Genomic DNA, 19,243 nt, shown 5'->3' on the forward strand with positions numbered 1-19,243 from the left:
TTTAGTTCTGTTCATCAAATTTTTTTTTTAGTTTTTTCAATTATGCCTCTCTTGATAGTGATTCGGTCAATTGTATAAGGAGATGTTTACAACAAAGAATATGGTGCATGGATTCAATTAAAAGAAAAAGAAAGTCTTGGCAGCCAATTAAGAAAAAATATTGTGCAATGACTCAATTAAAGTTAAAAAAAATATACGCACTTGGTTAAAAATTTTACAAAATTCTAAGGATCAATTAAATCATTAACCTCTAAAAAAATACAAAATGATTCTAATAGTAATTTAGATTATTTAATTTGAACCTTGATAGTTAGTATGAGTGATTAAAATAATGAAACAAAGTCTATTCTAATGTTAACAAAAATCAAACTATTCTTGAATGTGCATTTAGCTTTATTCATATTTAATTAGCTGATAAATCAATGTTTAATTTTAATTGGTTTTCATAGTTTATTACATTTTTAGTGTTCAGTTTGCATGCTGATTATTAGATAATTAATTAATTTCTTATTTCATCATTAATTTTTTTATATTTGGTTGTCGAATATATATTTACATAAGTTTGTGTTATTTTAAATCAAAATGGATGATATAGACCAATCAGAAATATATGATCCTTCGATAAATTTATTCAGTCAAGTTGGTTCTGTTATTGATTATCTTTTCAATGCCTTAGAGCATTGGAAACATATGAATGAGTAGTTATGCCATTCAGTCTAAAGAATGTTGGCGCAACATATCAACGTGCCATGAATACTATTTTTCATGAGTTTATTGAAAAATTTATGGAGGTGTATATCGATGATGTTATGGTTAAGTCAAGCTCCGTAAATCTGTTATCGATGATGCCTAAATTTGCGCAGTTATATATATATACGACACTCAGCAAGAGATAATGCATAGGCAGCGAATCTTTGGGTATGTGTGTTTGAAATTTTATTTTTCAGTCTTTTTATTGTATTTTCCTGATGTTTTAGTATTTTTTGTATTGGAAAACATGTTTATAGCTGTGATTTGATAGTTATACTGTGTTTTGTTCCAGTTATAATGTGTTATTAGTCATTTTTTGCTAATAATGATATATCAAAATATATTACAATTGTATTCTGTGTGGTTTTTAAATATATTTTTGTGGTTAATGTATATTTATTTTAGGCAAACATCTGAGATAGATAAAGAATTGATAACTGAGTTGTTGCAAATGATCGATACTCATAATGTTATAGCACAGTCATTTCGAAGAGTCAGAGAATTCTATCAGTGTCATCCATCTGAGATTTTCTCTTTGAAGTTATATTCGCAAAGGAAGGTTGATCGAAGAATTTACAATGCTCCCTCTTGCGATGAAGTTGCTGCTTTGATTGTTAGAGATTTTGATTCGTCGGATCATGGTCGTGACATTATTGTTCGATCTACTGGTGGTCGGTTGCAACGTATTTATGAAACTCATGCTCTGTATTGGCCCTTACAGTATCCTCTGTTGTTTCCATATGGCGAGGATGGTTACCAGCTGAACATTGGTTATTGAGGTGAATAGCCTGGATATGTTCCTGGAAGGAGAACAAGGATTTCCCTTAGAGAATTCATATGTTTTTGTCTCCAGATTAGGGAACACGAAGATGGAATTATTCACAAGTGTAGGCGGTTATTTCAACAATTTATTGTTGATTGTTTCACCATGATTGAGTCCCAGAGGTTGTATGAGATTAGAATGAAGCAAAGTACAATTAGAGGAGAAGTCCTTCAAGGAATAAAGGAGGCTATGTGTCGTGGCGATGATGAAGCTTCTTCAATTGGGACACGAATCATTTTGCCTTCTTCATTCACTGATGGTAGACGTTATATGTTTAACCGTTGTCAGGATGCCATGGCAATTTGTAAACATTTTGGCTATCCAGATTTATTCCTCACAATTACGTGTAATTCAAATTGGCCTGAATTTCAGCGATTCACAGAGCGAGAGCGAATTCCCATCGCTGATCGTCCTGATATCTCTTGTCGTGTGTTTCATGCCAAGTTGAAGTGCCTGCTTAGCGATCTCAAGGAAGGTGTGTTTTTTGGTCCAGTTAATGCAGGTATGTTCTTTTCTCGCTTAGCATTTCAATTTCTGTCTGTCATCATCGGACATGTAGTTGTCTGGCTTCTTTAGGATGTTTTTTGTATTTTTTAGGTATGTATACTATTGAGTTCCAAAAAAGAGGTCTACCGCATGCACACATATTACTTTGGCTTAACGGGAAAAGCAACTTACAAAGTGTTGAAATTGTTGATGAATTCATCTGTGCCGAGCTACCCAATCCCCATAAATTTCTATCTCTTTATAATGTCGTCACCAAGTACATGATCCATGGTCCCTGCGGTCAACTTAGACCGAGTTCTCCTTGCATGAAAGATGGTAAGTGCTCAAAATTTTATCCGAAAAGATTCATTGACCAAACGAGCTTTGATGAAGATGGCTATCTGATGCCAAGGCATCTTAGCCTAGTTTTACTAGTCTTTTTCCTTTGTTTTTAATAGGTTTTATACACTTTCTTGAGTTACAAGTAAGCCATTTGGGTAGAAATTCATGTGTATTTGGATTCAATCAACCATGAGTAAATTGATGCATTTTCATGAGGTTTTGTGCTATAATTTCTTATATGTCAAGGATGATAAGAAGTCTCATGATTTTAGCATAGCTTTGATGCATTTGTTGATTGATGACAGGTGACCAAAAGGCTTGGAAGAAGGTTGAAGAAAGGGGATGGCAACAATTGAAATGAAGGCAGCAAAGCCACCCTGGGAAAAGCTCACATTTGTGCCAACGTTTGCCTCAAACTTGAGGTCAAACGTTGGTTCAAAAACAAGCCCTGGAGAAGCCAACGTTTGCGCCAACGTTTACCTTAAACTTGAGGTCAAACGTTGGTTCAAAAATACACCCTGGGGGAAGCCAACGTTTGCGCCAATGTTTACCTCAAACTTGAGGTCAAACGTTGGCTCAAAACTACACCAGGGGGAGTTAACGTTTGCGCCAACGTTTACCTCAAACTTGAGATCAAACGTTGGCTCAAAACTACACTAGGGGGACTTAACGTTTGCGCCAAAGTTTGCCTCAAACTTGAGGTCAAACGTTGGCTGCAAAATGGTCTTGGAGGGAGCACGTTTGAGCTCACGTTTGACCTCAAACGTGAACTCAAACGTGAGTGACAGAAAAGCACCATTCTGCATAATGTTAACACGCAAACGTTTGAGTCAACGTTTGCCTCAAACGTTGACTCAAACGTGAATGCTCCAAAGTCCAAATTGCAAACGAATTTCTTCTCAAGTCCAAGAGCAATCAACTGAGGCTATCTTCAATCCAATTCCATCAAGGCCAACGGCCCAAATTCAAGGCTTCAAGATCATTAGAAGAAAGTGTATAAATAGAAGTTAGTTTGATTTAGATCGGGACCGGAACTTTTACTTTGAACGTTTTTACCTCTTTTAGAATTTTTCATTCTGTAACTTTGATTTTGGATCTTGGAGAATTGGGAGGAGAATTGAGTTTTCTTCCTCTGGGTTTTCTTGTTTCCTATTCTGCAAAGCTTTATTTGAATCTTGGGTGTTGAGAATTGAGGAAATTCTGTCTCAATCTCACCTTGAGATCTCTTTGTTCCTTTCTCTGCATAATTCAAGATTTAGTGATTTGAATTCAAATTCCATTTACTGCTTTCATCTTCTACGTTTCTTGCAATTCACTCTTTTATTTCTTTTTTGCTATTATTCTTGGTTAGATCAAGGAAGGACTTGAGATCTAGACTTGTTTTCTAGTCTCCTCCACCCCTGAGATCTTCAACTTTCTTTTAGTTATTGCAATTAAGCTACAATTCACTTTCTGTTCGTCTTCTCAAGCAATTATTCTTCTCTTGTTTAGATCTGTTGAATTTTAATTCATCCTTTACTTCTCTGTTTAATGCCATTTTACTTTCTCTTGTTTAATTTCTGCAACACCAATTCCCAATTCCTTTTAGAATTCAAGTAATTTACATTTCTTGCACTTTAAGCTTTAGTCATTTACATTTCTTGCAATCTAAGTTTCTGCAATTTACATTACTTGCACTTTAAGATTCAGCTCTTTTAATTCTTTTGCACTTTAAATTATTGTCAATTATCCCTCTCCCTTTAATTTCATGCAATTTAGCTTCTGTCAATTACAAATCACTCAAATCAACTCCTGTTCGCTTGACTAAATCAACCACTAAACTAAAATTGCTCAATCCTTCAATCCCTGTGGGATCGACCTCACTCACGTGAGTTATTATTACTTGATGCGACCCGGTACACTTGCCGGTGAGTTTTGTGTTGGATCATTTTCCTCACATCAAGTTTTTGGTGCCGTTATCGGGGATTGATTAGGTTGACAATGATTAAGTAAGGTGGTGATCTAGATTAAGCAATTTTTTTCTTTATTTTTGACTAACACATAAACTGTTTGAATTTTTGCCTAAGCTAACCAAAACTTCACTCTAGCAATGGATTGAAGTGTTACTGTTTCTCTGGTTTTGTGTGATTTTTATGTTTTAGTTGTATGTCAGGAACAAGGGAAGCTATACCCACTTTTTGTGAACAAGACGAAAGAACCCTCAGGAGGTTAAGAAGAGCAGAAAGAGGGAAAGGCATTGTTGGAGAAGAGGATTCAGAAGAAGAATTCCAAGATATGGAGGAACACTCAACAAACCCAACAAATCCACCAGCAAGAGCAACCAACAACAACAACAATCCACCACAGAGAAGAGTTTTGGCTTCCTACACATTTGTAAATCCTAGACATTGTAGGAGTAGCATTCTTACCCCAAATGTCAATGCAAATAACTTTGAACTAAAGCCACAACTCATCACATTGGTTCAAAACAACTGCTCCTATGGAGGAGGACCACTTGAAGACCCAAACCAACACTTGTCCACCTTTATGAGGATTTGTGATACTGTAAAAATCAATGGTGTACATCCAGATATTTACAAGCTGCTATTATTTCCATTTTCCCTCAGAGATAAAGCTACTCAATGGTTGGAATCATTCCCGAGAGATAGCATCAACAATTGGGAAGATCTAGTGAGCAAGTTCCTTGCCAAATTTTACCCGCCTCAGAGGATTATTAGATTGAAGACTGAAGTACAAATATTCACACAAATGGATACTGAACCCATCTATGAGGCATGGGAGAGATACAAGGCTCTAATTAGGAAGTGCCCGCCTGAAATGTTCAATGAATGGGACATATTGTAGAATTTTTATGAAGGCTTGACATTGAAGTCTCAGGAGGCTTTGGATCATTCAGCTGGAGGCTCTTTGCAACTCATGAAAACTGCAGAGGAGGCCCAAAATGTCATTGATATGGTGGCTAACAACCAATATTTCTTTGCTCACCAAAGGCAATGCTAACCATCACAAAGGAAAGGAGTGATGGAGTTGGAAGGAGTAGACTCAATCCTAGCTCAAAACAAAATGATGCAGAAACAGATTCAGCAATAATTTGAGCAAATGGACAAGAGAATTGATAGCCTCCAAGTTACAGTAGTAAATACAAGTCAGCCATCAACCACATGGGGGCAAGGTGAAGAAGCTTGTGAAGATCAGCAGCAAGAACAAGTGAACTACATGCACAATCAAGGCTTTGGACACAATGAGGTTTATGGTGACACTTATAACCCATTCTGGAAGAACCACCCCAACCTCAAATGGGGAGACAATCACACTCAGACTCAACAGCCATGGCGAAGGAATTCAACCCAAAACAGTTGAAAAAACACAAACCACAACAACCAACAGAATAACAACCAAAATACATACAGAAAACCCCAAAACACTTACCCCAACTCTAACCATCATCCATCCAATAATCAAACCTCCAACTAAAACACTTACCATTAACCCTCAACACCCCACAACCAACCAATCTCACAAGACTCTCAGAGGATCACCAATTTGGAGCTCTTAATGGAGAAAATGATGAAGCACCAAGAGATGACAACAAAGAACCAGGAAGCTTCCATGAAGAATATGGAGAGGTAGATTGGATAGCTTTCCAAGCAAATTGCTATTGAGAGACTATCAAGCTCATTACCGAGTGACACCATTCCTAATCCAAAAGAGGAGTGCAAAGCTATACAGCTAAGGAGTGAGAAGACATTGGTGGACAACAAAGAAGAAACCAAGAAGCCTAAGGAAAGCGATAAAGAGCTAATAGAGAAAGAGGAAGCTAGCAACAGGGACATGACAACAAGAAAAAATGTCCTAGAGAAGCTCAAAGAGAAGGATAACCAACCACACAATTTAAGGGGAGAAAAGGAGGAACAAAACCAAGGACAACAGCAAGCAGAGAAAAGCTTTACACCTCCACTGCCATATCCCCAAAGATTCAACAAAGAAACCAAGGATCAACACTTCCACAAATTTCTCGAGGTTTTTAAGAGGCTGGAGATAAACATCCCTTTGGCTGAAGCATTAGAGCAAATGCCTCTATATGCGAAATTCCTGAAAAATCTCATCAATAAGAAGAGAAGTTGGCACGAGAAAGAAACTATATTGCTCACTGAAGAATGCAGGGCATTAATTCAAAAAGGGCTTCCACCCAAACTTGAAGACCCTGGAAGTTTCTTTCTGCCTTGTACCATTGGAAGATTGAGCATCAACAAGGCAATGTGTGACTTAGGGGCTAGTATCAATCTGATGCCCTCTTCTCTGGTGAGAAAGCTGTGCATAGAGGAAGTGAAGCCAATACAAATGTCTCTAGAATTAGTGGACAAGTCAGTGATATGTCCCAGGGGTGTGATTGAAAACCTTCTAGTTAAGGTGGACAAATTCATATTCCCTACAAACTTTGTGGTCTTAGACTCAGATGAGGATGAAGGTGATTCTATCATACTTGGAAGACCATTCTTGGCCACAGCTAGGGCCATTATAGATGTGGAGCAAGGAGAGCTAACCCTCAGAATGCATGATGAAAGCATCACTCTGAATGTATTTCCAGAAACACAGCTCATTGATGAAAAGAAGAATTGCATGGAAACTGACAAGGAAGACTTGCAATGGAAGGAAGGAAGCAACAAGACAACCAGTAATCACCTTCCAAAGCAAGAAACAGACAACACAGCAAGAAGAAAAGAGAATGAGACGATGCAGAGTGATGAAGGAACTCAAAAAGAAATTGAAGTGTTGACCACTAATAAGGAAAGTCCCAAAACAAAGTCCACTGTCAAAGAAGAAAGATCAACAAAAGGAGAAAGAAAAGCAAGAAAAAGACTCAGAAGGGGTGGAAGAACAAGAAGATCCCAACTGAGGGGTTCTCCAAGGGTGATGAAGTACAGTTGATCTATCAACAGTTAGGAACAAGCCAACAAGCCAAAGACTACTACACAGTTTGCAAAATACTCTCACTTGAGCATGCTGAAATTGAGCATCAAGGAACAAAAAGGAAGCTCACAGTGAGGGGAGACAAGCTGAGACACTGTAGTCGTCAACCACCCCTAATGGGCCAATGTCAAGCTAGTGACAATAAACGAACGCTCCATGGGAGGCAACCCATGATTTAGTTTTCTTGTCTCTAATATTTCAACATGAACAATAATTGTTGCACTAGCATGAATTCAATTCTTTTTAGAGAAAAATTGACAACTATTAATGACATTGGAGGGCATATGATCGAATTCTAAGTTTGGTGTGCCTATATATGTTCCTTGGAATATGTAGCCAAACATTCAAGCTGAGTGTTGTATATGTTACAAGAACAAGTCATGAAAGTCAAGGGTCTCTTCGAGTTTTGAAACTCATGGAAGTACAACGATGCTTATAGTTGTTAGAAAAAAAGTTTTGAAATAAAACAAAGCATTTCTTATGAAGGTTTAACCAAAAGTGATGCTGAAATTTCAAAGGTAATAGTTGGAGGAAGTAACATCTTGGACTACATGATCAAACACTAATTAAGTTTGGTATCCTCCAAGACTATGCAAAAGGGAGTCACGGCTGAACTCACATAAGGAATGATAGTCATTTTATAGATTTAGATAGAAGATGCTCTCTTGCTACCGTTTGATAATACTTGTCCTTTTGTCTTGTTGTGATGGTTAGGTGGTTAGAGAACTATTCAATGGAGGGGACTAGACAAAGAAAGGCAAGTTAGCATAAGGACAAAAGTGGATCACATGGCTTGAAGGAAGAATCTGTACAACCCTGGAGAAGTGCTTTGATGACCGAAGATGCACTTCATGAAGAGGCAAAACTTTGTCCTCATTCAACTTTGCATGCACTCCCTTGATTTGTAAATTATCCAAATGAATCTTAACCATCCATCCCTCATTAAAGTGACTATAAAAAGCCTCCCTTAAGCCATGCACATGAACGAAGAAGCTGCAGACATCTTGGAGTCCAACCATTCAAACTTTGTGTTCTTCATTACCAAATCCCTAACACCTTGGTTCATCATCATCTCCCATACTACCTTAGCCTCAAACACTTTTCCTCCAGGAGCGCATAAAAATATCCAACCTTCTCCACACACCCGTAACCTCAACAATATGAACCAATCAAGGGAGCATGGCTTCTTTTTCAAGAGCCAAACGAAGAAGAGGAAAGGAACCCATGGTTGAAGAAAGTGAACCCGAATATGATCGATGGAAGTTCAAATCATGGTACCATCAATTGCAACTGGAATGGATGAATGGTAAACATTATATATCCGGAAGTCCCAATTTTATTACCGGATGAAGGATGCCAGGAAATGAAAGCCAAGATTAAAAAGAGGAGATGGGAAGAGCTCACCTCACCAATCACTAGGATCAATGCAAACATCATAAGGGAATTTTATGCTAATACCCCAAGGCTTGACATGAATGAAGCCCCCAATTTACAAGAGTTATGTACGGGGAATGGAAGTGAATTTCAGTTCAAAGACTATCATGAAAGTCTTAGGACTAAAAATAGTCCATTTTGATGAGCCAGGGTACCACCAAAGAATAAATGAAGACCCTGGTTATGATGAAATTGCTAGTGAAATCTGTGTGGTGAACACGGAGTGGGTAGGAGATGTTGACAACAAGTACAAATACTTGAGAAGAGGAGATCTCACTCCTGAAGCAAAAGGGTGGTATGAGCTAATAAAGAGATCGATCTTAGGCACAGTGAACACTTCAGAGGTCACAAAAAAAAGAGCTATCATGTTATACTGTATAATAATGGGAGGAGAAGTGAAGGTTCACGAGTTCATTGCAAGTGATATTCAAAGGATTGCAGAGAAGAGTTCAGCTAAAGCTTGGCTACACTATCCAAGTACCATTATGCGGCTATGCAGAAAAGCCAAAGTGCCAATGGAGGATGTAAACCCCACATGGTTGAATCCAAGCCTATCTGTAACCTTCGAGAGGATGATGATTGTCACAGAGGCACAACATAGTCGAAGGCCACAAAAAGGGAGAAGAAGAGAAGAACCACAAGAAGAACCACAAGGAGAATAGGAGGAACAGCAACAGTACCAACCACAGAACAATATGGACATGGTTCAGATGCAAGAGGCAATTAAGAGGTTGTCACAACAATACATGGAGATTCAAGAGAAGCAGGAAGAATTCCATTCACAGTACACAAGGTCTCAATAAAGACGAGAGGAGTTTTAGTTGAGGATGATAAGTCAACAAAGGGATTATGAGTCAAGATCCTTAGTGATGCAACAGGAACAAGCTTTCCAATTTCATGAATCATTTGACCAGTTGACTCAACTGCAAGTTGAGAACATGAGAGCTTTCAAAGAATTCACAACCCTTCAGGATGCAAAGTACGGAGTTCAAGCTGACTATAACATAAATGGCCAAATAAAGTTGAGCTACATTGTGGATCATCTACACAATATGGAACCAGCATTTCCTACTTATGATGAATACTTCAAGGGGAGGAATGAAAGAGAAGTAGAAAAAGCATTATTCCTTGAAGACAGAGTAAAAGAGACAATGAAGAAAGCTGGATTCTGGCAAAAGCTAACAGGTAAGGACAAGGGAGAAACCAGCAAACAAGCAAGTGAGAAGAAAAAGAAAGACAATTGAAAGGTGGAATTGCTCCTTGCTTATCACATTCAATAAAGAAAGAGCATGCTTATTTAGTTGATAGTCATTTTATTAGTTTTTGCATCCTGTCTGTTTAACTTTGCAATAAATAGGCTAGCCTAAGTATGTTCTTGTGTTTATTCACTTTCACCTAACTAAATGCATGCTTTGTCCCTTATGCCTTTTTAATTCAATAAAAGAGAAATGTTTGAATTAGGAAGTAAATATCCAATGTTGCAAAAGTGAGAATGAAAGTCAGTGGTGGTATTTGTTGATTTAATGCATGGTTCATAAAATAAATGCTGCATAATGATATGTTCTTTGAAGTGTGAACTGGTTTGTTGTTATGAAGGCTTGTATCATTAAAAGATCTCTTGAGAAGGAAATAACAAAAAGAAAAAGGAAGAGAAAAAGCCAAAAGTGGCAAAGAAAATAAACAATAAGGCTAGGCACCAATAGCTTGGACCCTAGGACACATGCCTGTGGTGTTTTTGTATTAGGATATGCTTGGACAAGTAAGTTCTGAGGAGTATTTCAAAACTTGGCCACTTAGATCAACTGATTTGGGATTGCCAACTGAAAGTCCACAATAAAGAGCAACCTAGCTACAAAATACTTAGTTATCCAAAGAGATGCCGGGCATCAATGATCCTAGGAAGAAAAGGGTGAGCCATGTGTCTGTGGTGAAGGAATGTTGAGCAAAAATTAAGCCAAAGGCTACTGCAACATTTGCCACCAAGCCTTCAAAGAATAATAAGCTCTCTGAGCAAAACAAAGAAGGAAAAGTTAGCAAGGGAACAAGCAAAAGTAAAGCCTTATAGCAGCAAACTTAGTAAACCTTTAAGGAAACATCTCTTATGTAACAGCAAACAATAAATGAACCACCATTGTCTGCATAAAAATCCCATGGACTGAATTCAACTATATACTCAATAAGGATATACACACTTCTCTGTTTCATTTCATTCTCTCTTATGTTTGATGCTTGCTTGGGGACAAGCAAGATTTAAGTTTGGTGTTGTGATGCCAAGGCATCTTAGCCTAGTTTTACTAGTCTTTTTCCTTTGTTTTTAATAGGTTATATACACTTTCTTGAGTTACAAGTAAGCCATTTGGGTAGAAATTCATGTGTATTTGGATTCAATCAACCATGAGTAAATTGATGCATTTTCATGAGGTTTTATGCTATAATTGCTTATATGTCAAGGATGATAAGAAGTCTCATGATTTTAGCATAGCTTTGATGCATTTGTTGATTGATGACAGGTGACCAAAAGGCTTAGAGGAAGGTTGAAGAAAGGGGATGGAAGCAATTGAAATGAAGGCATCAAAGCCACCCTGGGAAAAGCTCACGTTTGTGCCAACGTTTGCCTCAAACTTGAGGTCAAACGTTGGTTCAAAGACAAGCCCTGGAGAAGCCAACGTTTGTGCCAACGTTTGCCTCAAACTTGAGGTCAAACGTTGGTTCAAAAATACACCCTGGGGAAGCCAACGTTTATGCCATCGTTTGCCTCAAACTTGAGGTCAAACATTGGCTCAAAACTACAACAGGGGGGACTTAACGTTTGCGCCAACGTTTTTGCCTCAAACTTGAGGTCAAACGTTGGCTCAAAACTACACTAGGGGGACTTAACGTTTGCGCCAACGTTTGCTTCAAACTTGAGGTCAAACGTTGGCTGCAAAATGGCCTTGGAGGGAGCACGTTTGAGCTCACGTTTGACTTCAAACGTGAACTCAAACGTGAGTGACAGAAAAACACCGTTCTGCATAATGTTAACACGCAAATGTTTGAGTCAACGTTTGCCTCAAACGTTGACTCAAACGTGAATGCTCCAAATCCAAATTGCAAACGGATTTCTTCTCAAGTCCAAGAGCAATCAACTGAGGCTATCTTCAATCCAATTCCATCAAGGACAAGGGCCCAAATTCAAGGCTTCAAGATCATTAGAAGAAAGTGTATAAATAGAAGTTAGTTTGATTTAGATCGGGACCGGAACTTTTACTTTGAACGTTTTTACCTCTTTTAGAATTTTTCATTCTGTAACTTTGATTTTGGATCTTGGAGAATTGGGAGGAGAATTGAGTTTTCTTCCTCTGGGTTTTCTTGTTTCCTATTCTGCAAAGCTTTATTTGAATCTTGGGTGTTGAGAATTGAGGAAATTCTATCTCAATCTCACCTTGAGATCTCTTTGTTCCTTTCTCTGCATAATTCAAGATTTAGTGATTTGAATTCAAATTCCATTTACTGCTTTCATCTTCTACGTTTCTTGCAATTCACTCTTTTATTTCTTTTTTGCTATTATTCTTGGTTGGATCAAGGAAGGACTTGAGATCTAGACTTGTTTTCTAGTCTCCTCCAACCCTAAGATCTTCAACTTTGTTTTAGTTATTGCAATTAAGCTACAATTCACTTTCTGTTCGTCTTCTCAAGCAATTATTCTTCTCTTGTTTAGCTCTGTTGAATTTTAATTCATCCTTTACTTCTCTGTTTAATGCCATTTTACTTTCTCTTGTTTAATTTCTGCAACACCAATTCCCAATTCCTTTTAGAATTCAAGCAATTTACATTTCTTGCATTTTAAGCTTCAGTCATTTATATTTCTTGCAATCTAAGTTTCTGTAATTTATATTACTTGCACTTTAAGATTCAGCTCTTTTAATTCTTCTGCACTTTAAATTCTTGTCAATTATCCCTCTCCCTTTAATTTCATGTAATTTAGCTTCTGTCAATTACAAATCACTCAAATCAACTCCTGTTCGCTTGACTAAATCAACCACTAAACTAAAATGGCTTCAATGATGTACCACAACTCTTGTCTGAACCCCATGCACTTTTGCTCTGGCGACCGGGGCTTCCAAAGCCCGCCACGTCGCTCTCCCAATAGGACTGTAGGTTTCAACCCAGTCGGCCCCGGCGACGGGTTTGGACCGATGAATGGTGACGGTTATGGAGAATACTGGTTCAACACTTACCAGGCTTCTCCTCTGTAGCTGTCTGGTCAAAAGTGACGATTTTGAGAAGTTTCGCCCGGTGAGGTGCTATACTTTTCACTGTGATTTGGATCTTGATTTCCCTTCTCCTATTTTGATTTTTATCCTTTCTTACATTTTTTCGGTTCTTTTGAGCATAAGCGGTCGTTAGCCTGATACTCTCCGTTTATTTGGGGTCTTTGTCTAAATACCTCTTCATGTTGGGGTCTTTAGCTTGATACTCTCTGTTTATTTGGGAGGTCACCACTTGAGAGTCACTGAAGACGACTACTTTGGTTGCACCGACTTCTTCTGCCAGTTTTAATCCTGCAATCAAGGCTTCATATTTTGCCTGATTGTTAGAAGCTGAAAATTCAAATTTGAAGGAGACTTCCACTTGAGTTCCCTCTTGGTTGACTGGTATTATGCCTGCACCGCTTCCGATTTTGTTAGAGGATCCATCTACATATAGCTCCCATGTAGTGGAGGCTTCCTCTTGATCTCCTGCATATTCAGCCATAAAGTTGGTGAGGCATTGGGCTTTAATTGTTGTCCGAGTTTCGTACTTTAAGTCAAACTCAGATAGCTCTATGGCCCATTGAACCATTCTACCCGCAATATCCGTCTTCTGGAAGATTTGTTTCATGGGTTGGTTTGTTCAAACTCTTATTGTGTGAGTTTGAAAATAAGGACGTAGCCTTCGAGAGGCTACTATTAAGGCATACACAAACTTCTGGAGTTTTTGATACCTTAATTCAGGGTCTTGTAGAACCTTGCTGGTGAAGTATACAGGATGCTTCCCGACCTCATCTTCCCGTATTAGAGCTGATGCTACAGCTTTGTATGCTACAGACAAATACAGGACGAGTTCCTCCACAACTTTAGGTCGGGTCGGAATAAAAGGTTGGCTTAAAAACCTTTTGAACTCCTGGAATGCTTCTTCGCATTCAGGAGTCCATTTGAACTGGCATCCTTTTCTTAGTAGGGAGAAGAGTTGTAAGGATCTTAGTGCTGATCCTTCTAAGAACCTGGAGAGAGCTGCAAGTCGGCCATTCAATTGCTGGACCTCCATCACACAAGTCGGGCTTTTCATTTCCAGGACTGCCCTGCACTTGTCGGGGTTGGCTTCAATCCCCTTTGTGTAAGCATAAATCCCAGAAATTTTCCATCCTCCACCGCGAAGGTGCATTTTGTGGGATTCAATCTCATCCCATGCATCCTGATGGTGTCGAAGACTTGCTTGGGATTGGTCAAGAGGTCGCCCCCCTCCTTGGTTTTTACCAGCATATCGTCTACATAGACTTCCATTAAGCTCCCAAGGTGAGGGGTAAACACCTTATTCATAAGTCTTTGATATGTGGCCCCTGAATTTTTCAATCCGAAAGGCATGACCACATAACAATAGTTTGCTCTTGGCGTGATGAAATATGTCTTTTCTTAATCCGGCTTGTACATCGAAATTTGATTATATCCCGAGTATGCATCCATAAACGACAAGTATTGATACTCCGAGCTGGAGTCTACTAAGGTATCAATGTTAGGAAGTGGATATGGGTCTTTGGGACATGCCTTATTTAAGTCTGTGTAATCGACGCATATCCTCCACTTGTCGTTTTGTTTTTTGACCAGCACCACATTCGCCAGCCATGCTGGATACTTGACCTCTTTATTGAAGCCGGCCTCTAGGAGGGCTTGTACTTGGTCTTCCACTACTTGAGCCCTTTCAGATTTGAGCTTCCGTCTTCTTTGCTGAACAGGTCGCGATCCGGGGTATACTGAAAGCTTATGTGACATGAGCTCGGGATCTATCCCTGGCATGTCAGAGGCTTTCCAGGCAAAGAGGTCAGAATTCTCTCGTAGGAGCCTTATGAGCTTTTGTTTCAGATCTTCTTCCAGATTGGCTCCTATATTGGTTTTTTTTCCTTCCTCTTCTCTGACCTGTACCTTTTCAGTTCTTCCGTCGGGTTGCGGTCGCAACTTTTCTTTAGCTCAGACTCCTCCTAGCTCAATGGTGTGCACCTCCTTGCCCTTTCCCTCAGGTTCAGGCTTTCATTGTAGCATTTTCTCGCCAATTTCTGGTGTCCCCTAATGGTTGATATTCCCTCTGGTTTTGGGAATTTCATGCAAAGGTGGGGGGTGGACACCACTGCTCCAAGATGATTTAAGATAGTTTTGCCTATTAGGGCATTGTAGGCTGAACCCACATCGACGACTATGAAGTCGATACTCAGAGTTTTGGATTTTTTCTCTTTTCCAAAAGTTGTGTGGAGGGGTATGAATCCTAGTGGCTTTATTGGTGTGTCCCCCAGTCCATATAGGGTATCGGGTAAGCTCTTAATTCCTTTTCATCTAGTCCCAGCTTATCAAATGCTGGTTTAAAAAGGATGTCGGCTGAGCTTCCCTGATCCACCAGGGTTCTGGGGAGATTGGCATTGGCAAGGATCATGGTTATCACAACTAGATCAGCATGTCCGGGAATGATACCTTGCCCATCTTTCTTAGTGAAAGAAATAGTGGGTAGGTCAGGAGCTTCGCTACTGACCTGGTAGACTTCCTACAAGTGCCTCTTGTGAGATGACTTGGTGAGACCCCCTCCGCCAAATCCTTCCGAGATCATGTGAATATGTCTTTCTGGGGTTTGCAGTGGTGTATCTCTTCGATCCTCGTCATCTCGCTTCCTTTTGTCATGATGGTCCGACCTTTCTATAAGATATCTGTCCAGCCGACCTTCCCTGGACAATTTTTCTATCACATTTTTAAGGTCGTAACAATCATTTGTTGAGTGACCGTACAACTTATGGTACTCACAGTAGTCGCCACGACTTCCCCCCTTTTTATTTTTGATGGGCCTAGGGGGAGGTAGTCGTTCAGTGTGGCAGATTTCCCTGTATACATCTACTAGGAAAACTTGCAGAGGGGTGTAGGAGTGGTATCTCCTAGGCCTCTCAGGGCTGACTTCCTCTTTTTTCTTGGGCTCTCTCTCTTTCTCTTTTGATGAGTGAGAGTGCCCAGGTCGCCAACTTGGCTCTCGAAGCCTGGCATTTTCCTCCATGTTGATGTACTTCTCAGCTCTCTCTTGTACATCACTCAGGGAGGTCGGGTGTCTTTTCAAGATGGACTAGGAGAAAGGGCCTTCTCGGAGTCCATTTACTAGGCCCATAATCACTGCCTCCATGGGTAGGTCTTGGATCTCCAAGCACGCTTTGTTGAACCTTTCCATGTAGTCCCATAAAGGCTCCCCGACCTCTTGTTTTACTCCCAGGAGGCTCAGTGCGTGCTTGACTTTATCCTTTTGGATTGAGAATCGCATGAAGAACTTTCACGAGAGGTCATCGAAACTAGTGACCGACCTTGGGGGAGGCTATCAAACCACTTCATCGCTGCTTTAGTAAGGGTTGTTGGAAAGGCTTTGCAGCGAGTAGCATCAGAAGCGTCGGCTAGGTACATCCGACTTTTAAAACTGCTTAAATGATGCTTAGGGTCCGTGGTTCCGTCGTAGAGGTCCATATAAGGGCTTTTAAAGTTTCTTGGAACTTTTGTCCTCATAATGTCCTCATTGAACGGATCTTCTCCCCCTAAGAGGGAATCTTCTCGATCACTGCGGGAGCTTCGCCCTTTGAGGGTGGATTCTAACCTTAGGAGCTTTTCTTCAAGCTCCTTTCGTCGCTCGATCTCGTTCCTCAGATTTATCTCCGCTTCTCATTGTCGCTCTTGCTCCAACTGCTCCAGGCGCCCTTGGTGGCCATGGAACAGTCCCATGAAGTCAGCTGCATGGGGCTGCCCTTCCTTTCCAGATTCGCGTCCCTCAGAGGAGTTTCCCTTTTGATCCTTTACTCCCGAGATGCCTTCTTTATTCTGGTTGGTCGCCCCTTAGTGGGTGACTATCGCTATGTCGTTGTTACTAGTATCCTGATTCTCTTGCTCAGAATCGAATGCCGTATTTTTATCTTCGTTGAATTCATCTGCCATCCTTAGTTAATCTCCAGGTCCCCGGCAACGGCGCCAATGTTACGTGGGTAACCTGAAGTTAGTGGATCAGGCTTGTGAAAATGGCCCATGCATTGGGTGGAGGTAATCTCCGACTAGGCTCGCGTCTGGGAGCTGCCGCCCGACTTGAGTATGTGAAAGAATAGGGGGTGGTACCTGCAAAGACACTCCGATGCCTAAATCAGCAAATGGTTTAGCAGGTTTAGAAAGTATTGGAACTTAGAGATACCTGAGGAGTGTCATTGTATTTATAATGGTGAACCAATAACCACCGTTGGAGTAGTTCCACCTACTTAGGTGGATAACCATCCCTTTATCTTAGGAAAGTTGAGATATGGCTGCTGGAAGTGGGTTGAGAGATTTTACGGGCAGTTATTTATTGGAATAAAGTTTATCTGCCAACTAATCTTCAATCCGACTTCTTTGGAGCAAGTCTATATAGGAACCGACTTCGTATGAGAAGGTCGGTGTCAAGTGATGACTAATTCTTGGATTGGGCCTTTTATTTAGACCTGGGCTTTAGTGTTGGGTCAGATATGAACATATATATAGCATGCACTGTGATTAGACTATATCTAATTATACTTGAAAGAAATTAAATAATTACATATTAATTAATTAATTAGTATATCACATGTAAATAGTAATATAAAGAAGATATATACTAACCAAGACCAATAGCCTCTTACGCTTGCATGATTTCACAAACAGCATCCTGGTGGTAAGGTTATTTGAGATAAAGGAAACTAAAACTATGTTATATGCACGTCACTTTTTTCTATATATATAATGAAAACATTATTTCATGTTAATTATGAAAAAAAAACTTATCCCTTTCTATACTAATTAAAGAAAAATGTTATCAATACGTGGAGATATATAATAGATAAATGTCATCGTCGATGGGTCAAGAAAGTTGACGGACATCATCTTTGACCAATTTTTTTTATTAATTAATATAGCAATAAATTTAAGTTCATATACTACTCCAATTTCAAAAATGATTCCATTGCATTTTTTTTTATAATAGCAAGTTATTAGGGCACTCCAAAAATATTTATCTGATAAATATGATTTTTATATAACTCTCTAACCCTATTCCATATGCGCCCTTAGGGCACCCCACATTATTCTCTAAATCTTTTCATTTTTTTCATTTGTATTATATATGTATCTTAAATTTAAGGGTTAACTACCAAAAACACCCCCAAATTATTCAAACGCTGACAAAAATGCACCCAAATTTTACTATCGACAAAAATACCTTTAAATAATTTAAAAATGCATAAAAAATATCTAACAGTAAGTATGTATTTTCAAAAATTATCTTAGAGATTGAATTTTGACGTAATTTTTTGTAAGCATGATTATAAAAATGAGATATTATTATTCTTAAAATTCGGTAATTTTTTTGCTGAGTATGTATTTTTTGTGATTTTTAAAAGTATTATTGATTGTTAACAAAAAATTACATACTTAACAAAAAATTACCAAATTTTAAAGATAATAATATCTCATTTTTCTAATCATGCTTGCTGAAAATCGCATTAAAATTCAATCTCTAATATATTTTTTGAGAAATACATATTTAATGTTAGATAATCTTGAAAAAAACTAACATTAAATATGTATTTCTCAAAAAATATATTAGAGATTGAATTTTGGTGCGATATTTTGCAAGCATGATTAAACAAATGAGATATTATTGTTCTTAAAATTTGGTGATTTTTGTTAAGTATATATTTTTTTGTAATTTTTTAAAAGTATTATTGGTTGTTAACAAAAAAATTATATACTTAACGAAAAATCACCAAATTTTAAGAATAATAATATCTCAATTTTATAATCATGCTTGCAAAAAACTGAATCAAAATTCAATCTCTAAGGCATTTTTTGAAAATATATATTTACTGTTGGGTATTTTTATTGTGTTTTTAAATTATTTGAAGGCATTTTTATTGATAGTAAAATTCGGATGTATTTTTGTCAGCATTTGAATAATTTAGGGGCATTTTTGGTGGTTAACACTAAATTAATTATTAACATTATTACAATTTAGAGGGAGAGAGTTAAAAAAAATGAATAAATCAACAATGAAGAAGAACAAGAGATCATCACACTGAGCAACTATAACGTGTATCGTAAAGATTAAGTATAAAAAAGTTAACTTTTAATTAATTAATTAATTTTAATTAGATATTTTTATTTTAAAATTATTTTTTAATTTTTACTGTTT

At 38.4% G+C, this 19,243-nt stretch overlaps 1 protein-coding gene across 1 annotated transcript; it reads left to right on the forward strand.

The window, feature by feature from the left end:
* On the forward strand, positions 1,679 to 2,149 carry LOC107616065. The gene has a single exon (XM_016318066.1). It carries the CDS (start codon positions 1,679 to 1,681, stop codon positions 2,147 to 2,149), a length of 471 nt encoding a protein of 156 aa, XP_016173552.1.

This window comes from Arachis ipaensis, chromosome B09 (genome assembly GCF_000816755.2).
Source record: "Arachis ipaensis cultivar K30076 chromosome B09, Araip1.1, whole genome shotgun sequence".
Classification (NCBI taxonomy): Eukaryota; Viridiplantae; Streptophyta; class Magnoliopsida; order Fabales; family Fabaceae; genus Arachis; species Arachis ipaensis.

Excerpts from the sequence above, each read along its gene's own strand:
- LOC107616065 (XM_016318066.1), top strand. The coding sequence starts at position 1,679 with ATGATTGAGTCCCAGAGGTTGTATGAGATTAGAATGAAGCAAAGTACA.